At 43.1% G+C, this 21,253-nt stretch overlaps 1 protein-coding gene across 1 annotated transcript; it reads right to left on the reverse strand.

Moving 5' to 3' along the window:
- Positions 1 to 5,837: 5,837 nt before the first annotated feature.
- On the reverse strand, positions 5,838 to 6,988 carry LOC121858804 (involucrin-like). Its single transcript, XM_042355443.1, has 4 exons — positions 6,936 to 6,988; positions 6,368 to 6,642; positions 6,144 to 6,309; positions 5,838 to 6,051 (listed from the first exon to the last, which is right to left on the reverse strand). Exons 1-4 carry the CDS (start codon positions 6,986 to 6,988, stop codon positions 5,838 to 5,840), a joined length of 708 nt encoding a protein of 235 aa, XP_042211377.1.
- Positions 6,989 to 21,253: the final 14,265 nt, after the last annotated feature.

Raw genomic sequence — 21,253 nt, forward strand, 5'->3', positions numbered from 1 at the left:
TCCAGGCATTGATGCTTTCTCTTAGTGTTGATATACACTTTCTCCATGCATTGATAAGTACTTTCATTTTCTCGAGACAACAATCTGAAATTTCACATCACACTGTAACCATATAAATGACTCTCCTGTATTTATGGTAATCCCTTCTGTACACTGCATTATGTATTTTTCGTTTTGTATTTTCTAGGACAGTAGGGGCATATTCTGTATTTTTATAGGACACTCATTGAGTACTGTGTGTGTGTGTGTGTGTGTGTGTGTGTGTGTGTGTGTGTGTGTGTGCGTGCGTGTGCGTGCGTTTTCAATGGCTCTCTCCACTCTCCCTCTCTTCCCCTTTCCCGCTCCTTCTCCTCACTTTCCTTTCTCTACCCTCTTCCTCTCCACAGCCTCGCCTCTCCCGTTCCTTTTTCCATATCCGTTCTCTCTTCCTCTCCTTCTTCCCTCTACTCCCTCCTCCTCCCTCTCTCCCCTGGCTCTCCCTTCCTCTCCCCACTTCCTCCCACTGGCTCTCATCTCCCCCTAGCTCTCCCCTGGCTCTCCTCTCCTCTCTTCCCAACTCTCCTCCTGGTTCTCCTCTACCCCTGGCTCCCTTCTCCTCCCCTCTCTCCCCTAGCTCTCCCCTGGCTCTCCCTCTCCTCTCTTCCCCAGCTCTCCCCTCCCTGGCTCCTCTCCCCCTCGCTCCTTCTCCTCTCCCTCTCTCCCCTAGCTCTCCCCCTGGCTCTCCTCTCCTCTCTTCCCTAGCTCTCCTCCTGGCTCTCTTCTCCCCCCTGTCCTTCTCCTCCCCTCTCTCCCCTGGCTCTCCCCTCTCCCCCGCTGACACATATTTCACTGTAATAGATGGAAGTTGGTCCGTATCTCAGATCACGACTTAATCTTCTACATTTGTCCTACCGCTGTCCGTCTTTATCGCCTTCTTCTTCTTCTTCTTACCTTTCCTTTATTATTTGTCTCTTTGGTATGTTTTTACTTCTTTTTACTTCGTCTTTCTTTTATTTCGTCTTTTTTTTATTTCGTCATTCTTTTTCCTTCTTTTTCTACTTTCTTTTTATTTTTTATTTTTTATTTTTCCTCATCTTTTTATTCTTGGTGGTGGTGATAGCGATGGTGATGTTGGTGATGATGATGTTGGTGATGATGATGTTGGTGATGATGACAGAGGTGATGATGGTCACGCCGCATGACACAAATTCCGTTGTTTTACTTGGGCGGCGGCAAACAGTCGTAGCTCGAGTAGATTCGCCTCCATCCACCAGGTGGCAGGTCAGGCTGTGAAGGAGACGCGTTATATTTTATGTCAGTGATAGACGAGTGAGTATCTGTTCTGAACTAAGTAATGTTTGCTGTGTCTCCTCCTCAGTTCATTTGGAAGTTTACGTTTGCGTGTGATGGACTGACTTGTGTGGTGGTACTGTTTTCATCATATTATTCCGTGTTGTTGACTTAGCGTCCCGCTGGTTAATTACCATAATGCAGTGACTTGTGTGACAGCGGCCAGGGGCTGTTGTTCAGATGTCGTCAGTACGTCATAGCAGCAGCAGTGGGGCTCCTGTGTACCGTCAGAGGTTCACAGTACTGTACGAGGCCAAATGGACCACGTGGTGTAGTGAGACATCCACGTTGGCTCAAGCTGGACGGACATGGCTACGTCAACTGGTGTGACTGAGCCATTAGTGTTATCCCCCTGTTGAGGTACGTGGTGGTGGTGGTGGTTTAGTGTTAGTGATCTACTTCCATAGATCAGGGTTTAGTTTTAATAACTCGTAGTGTTAATTAGGGCGTTGGTGTTTTAGGGAGGGAGGAGTGTGGGAGGCCTTTACTTAGTGAGGTGTTGAGGTGGCCAGTGCGGTAGTTTAGGCAGTGTGTGTTGCCGCCTCCCACTTACACCTCCACAGTGATGATGACGAGGATGATGGTGATGGTGACGATGATGGTGGTGACGATGGTTATGGAGATGGTGATGATAGTGATGATGACGATGGTAATGATAATGATGGTGACGATGATGGTGATAATGATGACAATGGTGATAATGATGACAATGGTGATGACTAGTGATGGTGACAATGGTGATAATGATGATAATTAAAATGATGGTGAGGATAGTGACGATGATGGTGACGATAATGGTGATAATATTGCTGATACTGATGGTGATAGTAATGGTGTGATGATAATGGTGATAATAATGATGATGACAATAGTGATGACAGTAAGGTGATAATGATAATAATGAAGATAATGGCGATGGTGGTGATGGTGATAATGGCGATGACAGTAATGATGGTGACAATGATGGTGATAATAATGATGATAATATTTTTTTCATTTAAGTTACATATATTATAACGGGGAACTATTCTACAAATTAACTAAAATTATCTTTACATGTTAAGTAATTCAAATGACCTTTAATAACACGTAGTAATATAGTTAATGAGTTTATAATAGAATAATTTTAGTGCTATAGTTTATTATGAAGTGACTTAGACCTATACTTTGATTTTAGTGATATTAAAACGAGTAATGTTTATATTATGGGTAATATTAACAGGTGTTTTAGAATATATAGAATAATTTTTTTTTGATAATTTAAACTTGCATAACTAGTACAAAGTTTATTAATGTTTCGTCAGTAAAGATCGAGTGAAAAGTTATGTAGATTCTATTGATAATTAGTTTACGGTGATAGGTAGTAAATAAATATAAAATGATAGATAGAGAGACGAATAGATTAATAAACGATTAGAAAGATGTCTTATTTCAATAAGTAAACAGACAATAAGATCAAAATAAGCCGACATAGACGAGGAAAATACGAAATATATTGACATTGAATTGGATACGAAACAGTTTATTGAGTTACATATAAGAAAAATACAAAAGTAACTTGACTTGGGTGAGTTATCTGAGAGTTGCAGGCATCAAGAAACACATGTATATTTTACCCTTTGAGTCTTGAAGGGTTAAATCATCGTCTTCAAAGGGTTGAATCAGTTTTTCAAAGGGTTAAATAATAGTCTTCAAAGGGTTACGTAATAGTCGTCAAGGGGTTAAATCATAATCGTCAAAGGGTTAAATCATCGTTAACGGATTAAATCATTATAGTCAAAGGGTTAAATTATCGTTGTCAAAGGGTTAAATCCTAGTCTTCAAAAGGGTTAAATCATGGTCGTCAAAGGGTTAAGGGATGATTTAAAGGAATGGGGAGTTGGCAATTTACTTGTAAAGAGCTGAGTGAAAGAGAGGCAGAAAGTTATACACAAATAATTGATAGGAAAAGAGAGGGAGTCAATTATACACGGATAATTGATAGACAGAGAAAGAATAAAAAATGACTATTGAACAGGAAGACATAGATAATTGATAGAAAGGGAGAGAATGAAGAATAATACAAAAAAAAATAGAGACAAAGAAAGGTGGAAATAATTATCCCGGTATTAAAGCTTTGAAAAAAAAAAGTGAAAGGAAAAGGTTAAAATCGTGGCGAAAGTAAAGACAGAAGTAGATTGTGTAAGTGATATCAGAGTCTATCTTCACGCTGACAGCTTAAAGAAATTAATGTGGGGATCTACAGGTCAATTGACGAAAAACAATTTCTCTTCCGGAAGCGTATTTTCACTCCTTTCTCTCTCTTACTTTTTCTCTCTTTTGTCTCTCTTTCTTGCTTTCTATCTTTCTCTTTATTACAGGTTTTGTTTGCCTCTGTTCTCATTATATGTTTGGTTATTCCTGTTTCAGTCTGTTTCTTATATTATTATCCCTCTTTCTCTTGTTTTTTCTCTTTCTTTGTCTTTACATAGTCTCTCTCTCTCTCTCTCTCTCTCTCTCTCTCTCTCTCTCTCTCTCTCTCTCTCCTGTTTCCATCTCTTCCGTTCTTTTGCCTTTTGGAAGACGAAAAAATATCCCCAAATACAGTTAGATACAGATAGTTAAGTCAAATACAGTTAGTTACAGTTAGATGTAGTTAGATACAGTAAAGAACAGTTAGATTTGCAGCCACCAAACGACTGTAACGTCATGAGGCCAGATACCCTGGTTATGTTAGTGTTAAATTAATTTTGTATTTAACCAAGTCATACGTAAGTTAATGGGAGTGATCATGAACTGGTTTTAAGCAAAGTTATGGCTCATAAATTTTAACACATTGACTTAATATACAGTACACTTGACTTAGCACACTCTGACTTAGCACACACATTAACTTAACACACACACTGACTTAAAAGACATTAACTTAAACTACACATTATAAAAAAAATAAAATAAAACTCCCTCAATCTTAACAAACAAATTCACTTAGGTCAGGAAGGACAGGAATGGATAGCAGAGAATTTAACTTAACCATCGTAGCTAAGAAAAAAAAAATATTAACGATCACTTACCATTTGTACTCTGGCCTCTCTCCTTTGTTTGTGAACTTTGACCCCCCTCCCCCCTCCTTGTGCAACATCCAATCAGTGCTGAATTCTGAGATCTGTCTATTCAGTTAGTGACGTGGTGGGGTGGAAGGTTGGGTGAGGTGGCAGAGTGGAGGCAGGGTGGAAGGTCGGGTGGAGTGGAAGGTAGGGTAGGGAAGGGGTGGCCAGAATGTATCATTGTGTAGGGATGTGTCTAGTTTGGGCTGGAATATAAAGGAATGTTGGGTGAAAATTTGTAATATATTTTGCATTTTTTTTTTTTATGTTTTGATCTTGGTCAAGTTTAGGTGAATCAGTAGATTTTTAATATGATTTTGTATTTAGTTTGTGGAGTTAGTTGAGATTATACAAAATTGAGAGAGAGAGAGAGAGAGAGAGAGAGAGAGAGAGAGAGAGAGAGAGAGTGTTTCTACCCAGGTAATAAAATGAATCATTAGTAAGGTGTCAGGCAGAGCACCTCCTGTTACACACCAAACTGGGCTCCTGACTGTGTGCTCCTACGGTCTCTTGAACACTCACTTGTTTCTTTCCTACTTAATTTGTTTTGATTTTTCTCTTCTTTTTTTTTTACATTTATATTTTTTTTACTTATTTTTTATTTTTTTTGGTCATCAGTTGTTTTGGGTTTTTCGTAATTAACTGTTTTCTTCATCTTTCACTGTTTTTCTTTCGTCTTTAACTGTCCCTCTTTCGTCTTTAACTGTCCCTCTTTCGTCTTTAACTGTCCCTCTTTCGTCTTTAACTGTCCCTCTTTCGTCTTTAACTGTCCCTCTTCTCTTTAATTGTCCCTCTTTCGTCTTTAACTGTCCCTCCTTCGTCTTCTTTCTTCCTCCTTCGTCTTTAACTGTCCTCTTTTTGTCTTTAACTGTCCTCTTTTGTCTTTTGTCCCTCTTTCGTCTTCTTTGTCCTCTTTCGTCTTTAACTGTCCCTCTTTCGTCTTTAACTGTCCCTCTTTCGTCTTTCTTGTCCCTCTTTCGTCTTTAACTGTCCCTCTTTCGTCTTTTTGTCCCTCTTTCGTCCTTTGTCCCTCTTTCGTCTTTAACTGTCCCTCTTTCGTCTTTACTGTCCCTCTTTCGTCTTTTTGTCCCTCTTTCGTCTTTGTCCCTCCTTCGTCTTTTTGTCCTCTCGTCTTTAACTGTCCCTCTTTCGTCTTTAACTGTCCCTCTTTTGTCTTTAACTGTCCCTCTTTCGTCTTCTTTGTCCCTCTTTCGTCTTCTTTGTCCTCCTTCGTCTTTAACTTTGTCCCTCTTTCGTCTTTAACTGTCCCTCTTTGTCTTTAACTGTCCTCTTTCGTCTTTAACTGTCCCTCCTTCGTCTTTAACTGTCCCTCTTTCGTCTTTAACTGTCCCTCTTTCGTCTTCTTGTCCCTCTTTGTCTTTAACTGTCCCTCTTTCGTCTTTAACTGTCCCTCCTTCGTCTTTAACCTCTTTCGTCTTTTTGTCCCTCTTTCGTCTTTAACTGTCCCTCTTTCGTCTTTAACTGTCCCTCTTTTGTCTTTAACTGTCCCTCTTTCGTCTTTAACTGTCCCTCTTTCGTCTTTAACTGTCCCTCTTTCGTCTTTAACTGTCCCTCTTTCGTCTTCTTTGTCCCTCTTTCGTCTTTAACTGTCCCTCTTTCGTCTTTAACTGTCCCTCTTTCGTTTTAACTGTCCTCTTTCGTCTTTAACTGTCCCCTTTCGTCTTTAACTGTCCTCTTTCGTCTTTCTGTCCCTCTTTCGTCTTTAACTGTCCCTCTTTCGTCTTTAACTGTCCCTCTTTCGTCTTTAACTGTCCCTCTTTTGTCTTTTTGTCCTCTTTTGTCTTTAACTGTCCCTCTTTTGTCTTTAACTGTCCCTCTTTTGTCTTTAACTGTCCCTCTTTCGTCTTTAACTGTCCCTCTTTGTCTTCTTTGTCCCTCTTTCGTCTTTAACTGTCCCTCTTTCGTCTTTTTGTCCCTCTTTCGTCTTCTTTGTCCCTCTTTCGTCTTTAACTGTCCCTCTTTCGTCTTTAACTGTCCCTCTTTCGTCTTTAACTGTCCCTCTTTCGTCTTTAACTGTCCCTCTTTCGTCTTTAACTGTCCCTCTTTCGTCTTTAACTGTCCCTCTTTCGTCTTTAACTGTCCCTCTTTCGTCTTTAACTGTCCCTCTTTCGTCTTTAACTGTCCCTCTTTCGTCTTTAACTGTCCCTCTTTCGTCTTTAACTGTCCCTCTTTCGTCTTTAACTGTCCCTCTTTCGTCTTTAACTGTCTTTATTTTGTCTTCCATTACTAACCTTTCACATCTCTTTCCCTCTCTTTTATTTTCTTCACTTTTTCTCTTCATTTATTATTCATTTATTTATTATTACTATTCCTCTATATCTCTCCTTTCCATTCTCTCTTATTCCTTGTTTTATTCCATATTTTCTTTGGTCTAATTTTTCCCTCTCCCTCATTTTCCTTTTGCTACTTATCAGCCTCTCTCTCTCTCTCTCTCTCTCTCTCTCTCTCTCTCTCTCTCTCTCTCTCTCTCTCTCTCTCTCTCTCTCTGCTTTATCTTACCTGTCTTTCCCATTTCCTGTCCTTTCTACGTTCCCTCCCATCTTTTCCGTCATCCTTATCCCTTCCCCTTCTTTTCTCCTTCCCTCCCTTCTTCTCTCCTCTTCCCTCCTTTCCCCTCTTCCATCTCAATCCCATCCTCTCCTCTACACTTCACTCCTTTATCCCTCCCTCCCTTGCCCTTCTCTTTCCTTGCCCCTCTCCAATCATCTCTCCCTTTCATCACCCACTCTCCAGCCCCCCCACCTCTCCTTACCTCTCCCTCCAATAACCTCTCCTTCCATTTTTCTCTCCTTTCCTCACCTCTCCCTCCAATCTCTTCTCCCTCTCCTCACCTCCTCCTCCAATCTTCCCTCCTCTTTCTCACCTCACTTTTGCCCTCCTTCTCCTCCCTGCCCTCTTCCCTCAACGTCCACACAGGATGTTAACACACAATGTACCATGATCAATCTCTTTCCTGCGTGCTCCCTCCTTCCCCTGCCTTCCCTCCACCAACCCCAGCCCTCCTTCCACCTCCTCCGTGTACTTTCCACCAATTTCGACCCTCCCTCCATCTCCTCTGTGTTCCCTCCATCAACCCTGCCTTTCCTTTCTTCCCTCTCCACCAACCCCAGCCCTCCTTCCACTTTCTCTGTGTTCCCTCCACCTTTGTGTTTTCTTCACCTTCCCTCTAACTTCCCTCCCTTCACCTTTCCTACCCTTACCGTCCCTCCATCCTTCCTTTCCCACCCTTCCACTCGAAAATGTAATCGGACCTTGCTGTGCCCAATGCTATACTTAAATCATACAAGTCTAAATCACCGAGAAATAGCACATAGGCCTGACTATTGTGACATTAGTAAACATGACAAATTTTGTGACAAGTGGTACCGGTATGGCCAACACAAGGACAGAACCAGACAATGTGATGTAGTCGTGGCCAGAATTAGGCTAGGATACAGGCACATCAGGCAAGTTAGTAACGCTGTACCCATACCGGAACACTCAGCATGTATACTATGTGGCTTAGTGTACCATGAACTATGTAACTACTACGTTGAATCAGGAGTACTTGGAGTTAATTCTGCTTCGTCTTCGCTTTATAAAATAATGAATATGATCTGTAGTATTGCTTCCTCTTGTGTGTATGAACCTCTGCCCTGTGTGTGTGTGACGAGATCAGTGACAGCTTCCTCAGTGTCCGGCCTGACTCAACCACTGTTCTCAGATTAGACAAAAATGTTTCCCTCCACCCTCCCTTGTTCATCCTTCCACTCTCCCTCCACCTCTCTTCTTTACCCCTTCCTCTCTCTCCATCCCTTCCTCTCTCCCTTCCTCACTCTTCCACTCTCTCCTCATCCCTTCCTCACCCCTCCACTCTCCCCTCCACCCTCCCTTGTTCACCCTTCCACTCTCCCTCCTCTCTTCTTTACCCTCCACTCTCTCTTCCCTTCCTCTCTCCTTTCCTCCTCTTCCACTCTATCCTCATCCCTTCCTCACCCCTCCACTCCCTCCACCCTCCCTTCCTCACTCGTCTCTCCCTCCTCTCCCTTTCCTCCTCCCTCCCTCCCTCACCCTTCCTCTCCCTCCACCTTCCCTTCCTTTACCTTCTACTCTTCCTCCACCCTCCTTCACCCCCTTACCCTACTCCTCCCTTCAACCCCCCCTTACCCTAGGCCTCCATTTACCCCTCACTCATTCTTCCCTAACTTTCCTCTAACCCCCACCTTTCTTCCTTCTTACTCTCTTCTTCCATCTTAGTCTCTTCATTCTCCCCCTCTCCTCCTTCCTCTATCCTCCACTTTTCCTTTTCTCCCTTCCATTACCTATTTCCTTTCTTCTCCTTTTCTTTCCTTACTCTCCCTCTCTTCTTCCGATTCTCTAGCACTGCCTCCCACTTTTCCCTCATACTCCCCCTCTCTGCTCACTCTTTTCCCCTACGTTAACTTTCCCTCTCCTTCTCTCATTCTTCCTTCCACTCTCACTTTCTTCCTTGCTCTCCCTCTTTGTTCCTCTCTTCTCAACTTTCTCCAACTCCTCTTTTCTACTTCCTTCCCCTCTCTCCCTTCTCCTTATTCTCCCTCTTCCTTCCGTTCTTATCCTCTTCCTCTCTTGCTTCTCCTCTTCCAATCATTCTTCCTTCTTCGTTTCATTCTCTCCCTCTCCCTCCTGTTCTCCCCATCTCCTTCCTAATATCCCTCTCTCCCTCTCATCCTCTTCCTTGCCTCCTCCACTCTCCTTGCTCCTCCCACTCTCCCTTGCTCCTCCCCTCTCCCTTGCTCCTCCACTCTCCGCCTCCTCCACTCTCCCTTGCTCCTCACCTCTCCTTGCTCCTCCCCTCTCCCTTGCTCCTCCCACTCTCCCTTCCTCCTCCCACTCTCCACTCCCTCTCCTCTCCTTCCTCCACCCTCTCTCCCTCCCTCTCCTTTTGCTCCTCCCTCTCCCTTCCTCCTCTCTCATCCCCACCTCTCCCTCTCCCTTCCTCCTCCCACTCTCCTTCTTCCTCCCCTCTCCCTTCTTTCTCTTACTCTCCCTTCCTCCACCACTCTCTCTCCCACCTCCCACTCCCTCCCTCCCACCTCTTATTCTCCTTTGCTCCTCCCTCTTTCCCTGCTCCCCACTCTCCTTTGCTCCTCCACTCTCCTTGCTCCTCCCTCTCCCTTGCTCCTCCTCTCCCTTGCTCCTCCCTCTCCTTTCTCCTCCCTCTCCCTTCACTCTCCCTCCCCACTCTCCCTCCCCACTCTCCCTCCCTACTCTCTGAGCTCTCAGCTGCCTGCTCTAACCAAGTGATAATGAGCCTGATCTACGGCCTACTAGGGGTGGGGGGGGAGAGGGGTGAAAAGGAGGGGCAAGTGAGGAGGAGAAGGAAGAATATGGAGGGTGAGGAAGGAAAGGAAGGAGGAGGAGAAGAAAACAATGGAGAAGAGAAGGTAAAGAGGATGAGAAGAAAAGGAGAAAGAAGAAGGAAGGAGAAGAGGAGGTGGTGTGGTGAAGCAGAGAGATAAGAGTGAGAGAAGAAGGAAGAGAGAGGAGGATGGTGATAGAGGAGATGGGGATAATAGAAAGGAGATAGGGAAGATCAGAGGGTCAAGGTAAAGTGAAGGAACTGACCTGAAGATGAGAGGTCAAGAAGTGTCTTGGGGGTGAGAGTGAGATGAAGGAACGAGGAAGGAGGAGATGGTGGGAAGGAAGGATGGAAGATAGAGAAGTGGTGGGAGGGAGGAAAGGAAGGATAAGTGAGAGGGGAAAGAAAGTAGGGAGGGAGTGTGTGGGATGGAGGGAGAAGGAGTGGAAAGAATGATAGAGAAAAGGAAGGAGGAAAAAGAAGGTAACGAGTGGGAAGAGGGAGGAGGAAGGAAGGGAAGGAAGGAGGACAGTGAAACAAGGGAGTGATGAAGGATAGTGAGGAGGGAAGGGAGTGAGGGATGGAGGGAGGAAGGAGAGGGGGGGACGACTCAACAATCATTTGGACCATTTGCTTCAAGTTATGGCACAGCAATAGATTTCAGAAAGACCCATCGCTAGTTAATGGGGCGGGCTCCTATGTTTATGGGAGGAGGAGAGGGAAATGGGAGAGGAGGAAGAGGAGTGAGGAGAAAGGAGAAGGAAGAGTGGAAACAAAATAGAGACAAAGGGAGAGAAAGAGATAAGGGAGGGAAGTGGAAGAAAAGGAAGTCAGAAGGAAGGAATGATGATGGAAGTGAAGTTAAGAGAAATGGGAAGAAGCATAGAACGGAGAATACGGAGAAAGGGAGGAAATAAGGAAGGGAGATGATAAAATAGGATGATGAAAGGGGGAAAAAAGAGAGAAAGGGGTTATGGAAGGATAGACCATGGTAAGGGAGAGGAGGAGAATGAAGAGAGGGAAGATGAAAGGGAAGCATGATAGAAAGCAAGGGAGGGAGAAAAAGAGAGAAGTGGATTGAAAGGAAGGAAGGAAAGAGGAAAGAAAGAAAGGAAGGGAGGTGGACATTAGGCAACAGATGTGATGAAGGAGAAACAAGGGAGAATAAAGAGAAAGATAAAAGAGAAATAAAAGACGAAATGGAACAGAGAGGGGGGAAACTAACAAGAAAGGAATGAAGGGGAGAGAGAAGAAGGTAAGAAGAAATATGAGATAAAAGTAAAAAAAAAAAAAAAATAGCAGAGGAAATGGGTTAGGGAAGGGAAGATTGATGGTGTGGCAACAAGGAAAGAGAAGATAAATGAGGGAGAGAGAATTTTAGGAAGAGAAGGAGGAGGAAGAGGAGAAGGTTGGAGCAGAAGGGAGAGACGTGAATTTTTCCTTTAACTATACATGGTAAAAAAAAAGTCTCTCAAAGCAATATTGACGCCATTTTTAACCTTCCTCTCTGTACCTGGGTCTACCTGGAGAGTAATTAGTCGTATCTTCAGTTAAGGAGAAAATTACACCTTAGGAACCTTTCAGAATTTTTACCCCAGGGTGAAAGATACACCCAACCATGTTTCAGTTGTACGAGGCTGACAGCAGTGTGTTGGGGGCGTCAGGAGTGTCAGTTAGGTTGTGGACGCTAGCAGGTAGTGTCAGTGCTGTCAGGAAAGGGTTGGGGGGGCTGACGTGAGAAGAATAAAGGGGAGAGAGAGGGAGGTGAGTAGCTTTGACAGGGGAAGGGGAGGGTGGCTATCTTGAAGAGGGAAGGGGAGGTGGCAATCTTGGAGGGGGAGGAGGTCGTTATCTTAGAGAGGGGAAGGGAAGGAGGTGGCAAACTTTGAAAGGGAAGAGGGCAGGTGGCTATCTTATAGACAGAGGGGGGGGGAGAGAAAGGGGGATGTTAGAGGGAGGTGGTGAATCTTAATTCCAGGTACGACACAGGTAACACAGGTAAACTGACTTCTTGTGATTGAACGCTGATAAAAACTAAACACATTTGACCCGAGATTAACTTCACTCCAGTTAAACTTTGGCGACATAGAGACATTTAGTTACTGAGAGACAATTAGTTACATAGACAATCAGTTACTTAGAGACAATTAGTTACATAGGACAATCAGTTACTTGAGACAATTAGTTACTGAGAGAGACTTTAGGTTACATAAACAACTCTAGTTACTTAGAGACATTTAGTTACTGAGAGACAATTAGTTACATAGACAATCAGTTACTTAGAGACAATTAGTTACATAGACAATCAGTTACTTAGAGACAATTAGTTACTGAGAGACAATTAGTTACTTAGAGACAATTAGTTACTGTGTTGCAGAGGTAGAAGACTCCTCCCATATAGTAATGTCCCCTTAATCTAACTTCGTTGTTGACAGTTGACGGGGGTGTTGTTGAGGGAGGGAGGGGGGGGGATACTACCCTCACTGGCCTGGTTATTACCTGTATGTTATGTGATATTTGTATTTTTTTACCTGTAATAATTAGTTATGAGATAAACTTAAAGGGTTCATTATTATTGTAAATTCCGTGGATGTTTGTCTGTTTATTTTTGTTTCAGCTTGTTGTTGTGATTGAAAACTAATACTAATAATCTGATTGCACCTGATTTCACCTGATTGTACCTGATTTCACCTGATCAACGTGGGATATATATTACCTAATATCATTAACCATCATACTGATAGATGATAATTGAAGGTATGTAATGGCCTCAGTGGGTAATTGTGTTTACCTGAGATAATTCTGGTCTCCAGATGTGTTCCTCTGCCTGATTATCAAGGATAAATTGACACACACACACTGACGGGACATTAGTGTACGTCTGGCCTATAACTGTACAGGTGTTCGGTGTTGGGTCGTTGGTGTTGCTTCTGGTCTCAGGACGTCAAACAATTTATGACTGATGTTTTTCCTATTTAGTGCCCTGTGTGTTACTCTTCCTTCAGGGGTGAATGGACTTTTGTGTTGCAAGATGATAAAGCGTTGTGTGTGTGTGTGTGTGTGTGTGTGTGTGTGTATTATCGTACACTAAAAAATACCAGAATGTATACTCGTGCTTACATTAACAAACTACTACAGATAATTCTGACCAAGATGCTAATTCTTCGTCTCCTGAGCGGGTGAAAGAACTACGTGAAAAATTCCGGCATTAAAATTCAGTCCCATCTCTTTGAAGAATTACCGTAAAGTATTTATTTAAGTAGTCGTATGAATACTTATGAATTTGTATTTATACCTTATGGAACAGAACTTTTGAACCACCTTGTATATGTCAGAATTATTTTGTCCTTCATACAGGTGTTAAATAAAATATACTTAACTCATTAACATTCATAACGTTTTTATATTATAATAACTTTTCTATTACATATTTTTATTTTATTTTTGTTTCTTATATTTTATTATTGTATTTATTTTTATTTTTTGCTTTTCAATTCTAGTTATGATATTTTTTTTAGGCTGTGATTAGACCTATGGTGTATCTCAAGAGTCTGCTCAGGTCCCTTAGATGAGTGAAGAGGGGGGGGGATGAGAGGGGGGTGTGTCGAGTTCACCATTGCCCATCTATGCCTCAATTCCCCCCTCCCTCTATTGCCTATCCCTCTACTGTATGTTCTCCATCCCGCCTCGTCAATCACCACCCGACTTTTTACATCGATAACATAATTACCTTTTTGCTTCAATTTTGCTCTCATTGATGTAAGGTTAACATGGATAAATATGTTTCTAATGTGAAGGGACGTGATAGAAGTTGATTTTTTTTATTAGGTTAGTTTCAGTAATATTGTGTAATAGGAAAATAAATGGGTGTATACGGTATAAAATTGATTAAAAGTTGATTCAATTGTTTTTAAGAAATGGAGGAGGAGAGCGAGAGGCGTGAGGGTTTGGCAAAGGTTAAGAGACCTCTGACTTAGACCGCCATGTAAGAACGCATCTGACTGCCTCACTTCGGACACATTAAAAAAAAGGAATTCAGAATTATGTTGAGATCAGAGCGAGAAACTAACCTAACCTATCCTAGCCTAACCTAACCTAACCTAACCTGACCTGACCTGACCTAACCTAACCTAACTTGATAGGACGCGTTGTTTTATGTCCATTAAGGGGAAAAATTCTACCGTACAAACTTCCGGGAATCTCTGTGGTTCATCTGAACATGAAATTTTTGGGTCCCCCGAAAATCTGTTTGTGTTTCCTGTTTTCCTGGAGGTAGGCTAATGCCTCTTGCTGGAGTGTTGCAATGTTGATCGTGAAGCCACCTTGCTGTAGAGGTGGAATGGGAAGAGGCAGTAGAGGCAAAGGTGGAATGGGAAGAGGCAGTAGAGACAATAGGTGGTGGGGAAGGGAAGGGGCAGTAGAGACAAAGCAGGTGGGGAGGAGGGAAGAGAAGGGGCAGTAGAGACAAAAGTTGGTGGGGAGGGAGGGGGAAGGAAGGCGGCTACAGTATGTCGACGTACCAAGCCGTTCAACCCCGCACTTCAACTTAATACAGTAAGTGCAAGATACAGGACAGAGCTCATGGCTAATTCCATTAGGGAAGGTTCATCCTCAGTCTCACCCAGCCATCACGACGAGAGAGACTCCCATCCCACCCCCTATCCCTACCCCATCCCACCCTTTCCCTACCCTATCCCACCCTATCCCTACCCTCTATCCCACCCCTATCCCTTGGCTCTATCCCAATTTCTTTTCCCTTTACCCTATCCCACTCTTGTCTCACCTCTATCCCACCCCCTTTTTCCACACACACACACACAATTCCACGAGCATTTGTGTAAACTTGCACTTTTAAATCCCACTAAACTCCCTCTAGTAAGCAGTGAGTACAAATAGCCGTGAGAACTTTGCTTTTCTAACCATCATTATATAAGAGTCAGTGTCCACCTGGCGTACAAGTTCTTTCTGTAATTACCGTAACAAGCATTAAGGGGCAAACTCATGCAGACTCTCAGGTAAACAAACAGCCATACAGAACAGTTAGATACAAGTGCTCAGTCAAACTCTTCCTTTAAATACCTCTAGCAGACAGTCAGGATCAATTAAGTACCTTTTCGTCTCTTTACAAACCTGGAGAAAGCACACTCCGACACGAGTCTCCAAGCACAGATAATCAGCATGCGTGTACTGAGGTGCCATTTACACTTAGTCTCCTTTACAGTCGGCGGGCGAGTGTTTTACAGGTGTTTTACAGTGTGTAGGCGAGCAGGTGTGTCTTTTACAGGTGTTTTAGGGCGGCCATGGTTGGGGGGCAATCTGCCGGAGTGACTGCCAGGTACCCAGGCTCTTGTCCTCACCTGACGACCAATGCACGTGAGCACAAGTTATTACAAGGGGTGGACAGTACAGATCACCCGAAGAATCGCCACCGCCAGCTTATTTCACCTGTAGATTAACCACCCTCACGCTATCTGGAGGGAATTGGTTAGGTTAGCTTAGCTTAGGTTAGGTCAGCTTAGGTTAGGTCAGCTTAGGTTAGGTTACCCACCGACCGATTGATTGATTGACCGACCGACTGAACAAATAAGTGGGTGAGTGATTTGGTGACTTGATTGGGTGAGTGAGTGGGTGGATGGGTGAATGAGCGCATGAGTGGTTAATAGAGTAGCTAAATGGTTGAGTGAGGGAATGAGTGAGTGAGTGACCGACCAATAACGTGAGCAAGTAGATGTGAGTGAATGAATGAGCTGTTGAGCTAGTGAGTCGGGTCAGTCAGTGAATGATTGAGTGTACGGGAGGTTGAGTAGATGAGTAGATGAAAAAGTGAATGAATGAATATGTGATTGAGTGAGTTGGTGAGTAAGCCGATGAGTGAGCTAGTGGCCGGGTTACAGTGTGGGTGAATAATTATGATTAATAATGTGGATGTAGGTGAATGAGTCAGATATATGGAGGGAGAGAAAAAGGAGATAGAGAAAGAGAGAGAAAAGTGAGAGGGAGAGAGAAGCATGGATGGAAAGAAGGTTTTAATAAGAAAATTTTGAGAATAAGGAGAAGTACAAGGGAATCAGTGGGAGGACGTGCAAAGTTATGAAGTTGGTATCGTGCCTGAGCTGAGGTCACTTGTCCACACGTTAATGCCCTTATTATAGAATGGATATCAATTCACTAGAGTCGGTGCAGCGAAGAATGACGAAAATGATTCCGGGGCTTAGAAACCTTCCATATCAGGATAGGTTAAAGAAACTAAACTTGCATTCCCTAGAAAGACGAAGAGTGCGGGGAGATATGATAGAAGTATTTAAGTGGGTGAAAGGAATCAATAAAGGGGATATAGATAAAGTTCTTATAATATCCGAGCAGGATAGGACTCGGAACAACGGATTTAAGTTGGATAAGTTTAGGTTTAGGAGGGAGATAGGAAGGAACTGGTTCACAAATAGGGTGGTGGACGAGTGGAACAAGCTTAGCAACTTTGTAGCAAGTGCTGGAACGCTAGAAAGTTTCAAAAGGAGGCTGGATAGATTCATGGATGATAGAGAGTGATAGTAACTCTCGACAGGAGCTGCCATGCACAGGCCAACCGGCCTATTGCAGACTCCTTATGTTCTTATGTTAGTGGAGAGCTGTACAGTCCCCTTCACTAGTGCGTTTACAGGGGCTCGTCATCGAAACATTTCCACAAAACATTATTTTTGAGATATATGTTTTAACAGTGTTTTAATTTGATTCCATAGTATGTTTACAATTGCGAGCTTCCTTTTGTCGAATGTAAACAAACACAGGGCTGCCACACTGCACAAAACCTGACGAGCCCCTGTAAACCCACTAGTGAAGGGGGAATACACAGTAGTTTCGTCTTAAGGTTTCACTAGTCTTGAATACCACAATAGATGTTAATATTAATAGTAGGGTAACATAACATGACAGTTAAATGACTTATTACATTTACTCATTACACAACCTATGTGAAATTGACACAGGACACTATGGCTCTGAATTAACTACTACCTCAGGACAACAATGCAAGGGACACTGCTATTGGGCTTCCTACAGTACAGTAACGCGGATTCTTCTTTCTACACCCACTCATATGTGTTCTCTCTCTCTCTCTCTCTCTCTCTCTCTCTCTCTCTCTCTCTCCTCAAGTCGTCGGGTGTCTATGAGTGATGTGTTAGAGAATCTGTTATCGTGTGAGATGTTATCTGTTATCGTGTGAGATGTTATCTGTTATCGTGTGAGGTGTTATGTTATCGTGTGAGGTGTTATCTGTTATCGCGTGAGTTATCTGTTATCGCGTGAGGTGTTATCTGTTATCGCGTGAGGTGTTATCTGTTATCTCGTGAGGTGTTATCTGTTATCGTGTGAGGTGTTATCTGTTATCGCGTGAGGTGTTATCTGTTATCGTGTGAGGTGTTATCTGTTATCGCGTGAGGTGTTACCTGTTATCGCGTGAGGTGTTATCTGTTATCGTGTGAGGTGTTATCTGTTATCGCGTGAGGTGTTATCTGTTATCGCGAGGTGTTACTGTTATCGCGTGAAAAGTTACTGTTATCGCGTGAGGTGTTACTGTTATCGCGTGAGGTGTTACTGTTATCGCGTGAGGTGTTACTGTTATCGCGTGAGGCGTTATCTGTTATCGCGTGAGGTGTTACCTGTTATCGCGTGAGGTGTTATCTGTTATCTTGTGAGGTGTTATCTTGTGAGGTGTTATCTATTATCGTGTGAGGTGTTACCTGTTATCGCGTGAGATGTTACCTGTTATCGCGTGAGGTGTTACCTGTTATCGCGTGAGGTGTTATCTGTTATCTTGTGAGGTGTTATCTTGTGAGGTGTTATCTATTATCGTGTGAGGTGTTATCTGTTATCGCGTGAGATGTTACCTGTTATCGCGTGAGATGTTACCTGTTATCGCGTGAGGTGTTACCTGTTATCGCGTGAGGTGTTGAGGGCATACTGATCAGATAACGAAGTCTAATTGTTTACCTCTGCAATCCCAGCTGAGCTCACATCTCAGGCCGGCGTTAATATTGTATGTAATTACGGTACTGTGCTCCTACCTGTAATTTGTTCAGTGATGAGAGCTTTGTATAAATAATATAATTACGGCTATTACAAGGTGGAGTGGTAGGATGTGAGAAAGTTGTCTAGAGTGCAAGGAGGAGGGAGAACGAAGGAGGGAGAGGGTAGACAGAGGTCGGTAGTGAGTGAGAAGGAAGAAGGACAGGAAGAAGGAGGGAGGAGTCATCTGGAGAGTGGAAGAATGAGGTGGGGAGGTAGAAAGATGTCGGGAGGAGGAATAAGGATGAAGGAAGGAAGGAGAATGGGGGCAGTCAGACGTCTGGAGTGAGGTGAGAGGGAGGAGGAAGCTCTCCAGGAAACTCGCCAATCACCGGAAAAATTACTTGCAATTGAAAGAAACTTTGTTCGTTCTCGGTGGTCCAGCGGATTGTCTACGAGGAGGAAGAGGAGGGAGGAAGAGAGATAAAAGAGAGGCAGGCGGAGAGGAAAGGGAAGAGAATGTAAGAGAGTAAGAAGAGGGTAGAAAGAAGATAGTAGACAAGGAAGAGAGGGGAGGAGGGCGAGAGAGGGGGGAACAATGTGACGTAACTGGCAGAGAGAGAAGAGATAATCACTAACAGCGTTCACATAAGGTCTCCTTCCCATCTTGGTCCACTCTTCCTTCCTTGTTTGTTTCTTGTCTCGTTTTTCTGAGTTTGTGATTGTGTTTTTTTGTTTGTGTGTCTGTTTTTTGTTCTCTTGTATGTTTGATTTTGTTTCTGTTTTTTTTGTTTTTGTTTTATTGTTTTTTTTTTTGTATTCTTTATCGTAATTGTTTTTCTATGTTTGTTTGTTTTCGTGTTTATTTTTATCTTTATTGTGATTGTTTTTTTTATGTTTTGTGTTCTTTTGTTTGTATGTTTATCTTCTTGTGTGTTTGTTTATATTTTGTCTTATTGTATGTAATTGGTAAATGACTAAGGGATTTCTGTGTTTGTTAGTTTGTGATTTTGTGTATTTGTACATAACTGGACTGCCACTTCTGTTTGCTTAGTTTGTAACACTTAGACATAAACAGTAATATAGAGATACAGCATTAAGCCATGAGACATAAATATTCTCTTCTTTCTCTCTTTTTTTTCTCTCTCTCGTAAGAACTTAATGTACCGCTCCTCAATAAATTTACCCGAGGAAAAAAAAAAAACGCAAAAACGTGTGAGAGATTACTTAGAGTTTAATGGGACAAAAATTCATTAAGGGAAACTATCGAGTTCTCAAAACATGAATGTAAAGGGGGGGGTCTTTCCTGAGTCCGTCCGTTATATCAGTCCGTTCCTCCGTCAATCAAAATTTTATTACTGTTATAACTAAATATATATACTAATAGGTATATTTAAATTGTCACAAACTGTATATATTATCTACGTTCTATATAAATTCTACCATCTATGCTATATAAAATTTATGTACAAAACTATATCAAATGTTTTATATCATTATAGTAAATAATTTCTAAACACTTATATAAACTCCATCCAACAATTTATATAAAGAATAATACTTCTAAATCCTATAAAACAACTCTTATCAACCTATTAAGAAATAATTATGAACAAAACTGTGTGTGTGTGTGTGTGTGTGTGTGTGTGTGTGTGTGTGTGTGTGTGTGTGTGTGTGTGTGAGTGTGTGTGTGTGTGTGTGTCTGAGTGTGTGTGTGTGTGTGTGTGTGTGTGTGTGTGTGTGTGTGTGTGTGTATGTATATGTCGTTTATACAAGTGTGCCCATAACGATCTTGTTGTTTATCACTGGAGGGTCACTAATTGTCCCTTCACTTAAAGCAGGGCAGGGAGGAGGTGGGGTGTGAGGGAGATAGGGTGGGGAGGAGGAAGGGTGAGGGCAGAGATAGGGTGTGAGGGAGGAAGGGTGAGGAAGAGATAGGGTGTGAGGGAGAGATGGGGTGAGGAGAGATAGGGTGAGGGAGGAGGAGGAGTGAGGGAGAGATAGAGTGGGTTAGAGAGGAAGGGTGAGGGAGAGATAGGGGTGTGAGGGAGGGTGAGAGAGATAGGGGTGTGAGAGAGGAAGGGTGAGGAAGAGATGGGGTGTGAGAGAGGAAGGGGTGAGGGAGAGATAGGGTGTGAGAGAGAGGAAGGGTGAGGGAGAATGGGGTGTGAGGGGAAGGGTGAGGAGAGATGGGGAAGGGTGAGGAGAGATGGGGTGTGAGGGAGGAAGGGTGAGGGAGAGATGGGGTGTGAGGGGGAGGGAAGGGGTGAGGGGCGAGATAGGGGTGTGAGGGAGATGGGGTGTGAGGGAGGAAGGGTGAGGGCGAGATAGGGTGTGAGGAGAATGGGGTGTGAGGAGGGAAGGGTGAGGGAGAGATAGGGTGTGAGGGAGGAAGGGTGAGGAGAGATAGGGGTTGAGGGGAGGAAGGGTGAGGGGGATAGGGTGTGAGGAGGAAGGGTGAGGAGAGGTCAGGTGTAGGGAAGGAAGGGTGATGTAGGAGGGAGAGGAAAGGGAGATATAGGGTGTGAGGAAGGAAGGGTGAGGGGGCGAGGTAAGTGTAAGGAAGGAAGGGCGAGGGAGAAAGGAGGGCAGGAAGGGAGAAGGGGAAATCATGGAGTGATGGAAGGAAATAAGGAGAGATAGAGGCTGTAAAAGAGAAGAAGATTGATGAAAGACTGAGGAAGGATGGTGAAGGAGAGGGAGGGACAGAGAGAGAGGGGAGAGTGAAGGATAAGGAAGAAGGAAAGGAGGACTGAGAGAGAGGGGGAAAAAAAGGTGGACTGAAGGGGAGGAAAGAGAGAGGGAGAGTGATGAGGAAAGGGGGACAGAGAGAGAGGAAGAAAGGGGGTTGAAAGAGGGAGGGAGGGGGGAGGAGGAAGCAGTGAGCAGGAGGAGGTAAGCTTGGGTATGTAAATGAGGTAGCGGTGGACCACGGGGAGGTGGGCGCATTAACATGTTTTTTCAATGGTTGTATTCACAGGCAAATTATCCAGCCTAAGTTTCCTACGAGACGTCTTACCTCGCTAATTTTGTATTCATTAACTGGTTAACTTGATTTTAATACAACCTCCCCATTACTTTAACATCAGGTTAACATAGGGTGTTGTTAACTGCCTTGGTTATCATGTGTAAAAATTGAGAAATTAGGATTGCTAGTAAATTACAACATTATATTAACGAGATGGTTTATATTGCCTTGTTTTCTGGTTCGTTAAGTTAGTAAACTAGAAATCTTAAGGTTTAAAGAGATATTATTTTAACATCACTATAACATAGAGACGTAATAAATGTTAACACTGGAGTATAAGAATATAATAATAACATAATTTTAAGCAATATAATGTGATAAGTTATCTTGGTTTGTTGTTGAAAAGTTGATAACATGTAGCCCGGGTATAATGATAACTTATGGTATATATTACACTAAGGTATCAACTGAACAGCCACGTTTCTTAAAGGTAAAACAAAAATGAGATATAAAGACTTGATATTAAAA

The sequence above is a fragment of the Homarus americanus genome, unplaced genomic scaffold (assembly GCF_018991925.1).
Source record: "Homarus americanus isolate GMGI-L3 unplaced genomic scaffold, GMGI_Hamer_2.0 scaffold43395, whole genome shotgun sequence".
NCBI lineage: Eukaryota > Metazoa > Arthropoda > Malacostraca > Decapoda > Nephropidae > Homarus > Homarus americanus.

What these genes read in the sequence shown, in the direction of transcription:
- LOC121858804 (XM_042355443.1), bottom strand. Translation starts at nt 6,988, where the DNA reads ATGACGGAAAAGATGGGAGGGAACGTAGAAAGGACAGGAAATGGGAAA. An exon ending in ACAGGAAATGGGAAAGACAG is followed by an intron (nt 6,643 to 6,935) that starts GTAAGATAAAGC and finishes GACAAAATAAAG; the next exon opens with ACAGTTAAAGACGAAAGAGG. An exon ending in GTTAAAGACGAAAGAGGGAC is followed by an intron (nt 6,310 to 6,367) that starts AAAGAAGACGAA and finishes GACGAAAGAGGG; the next exon opens with ACAAAGAAGACAAAGAGGGA.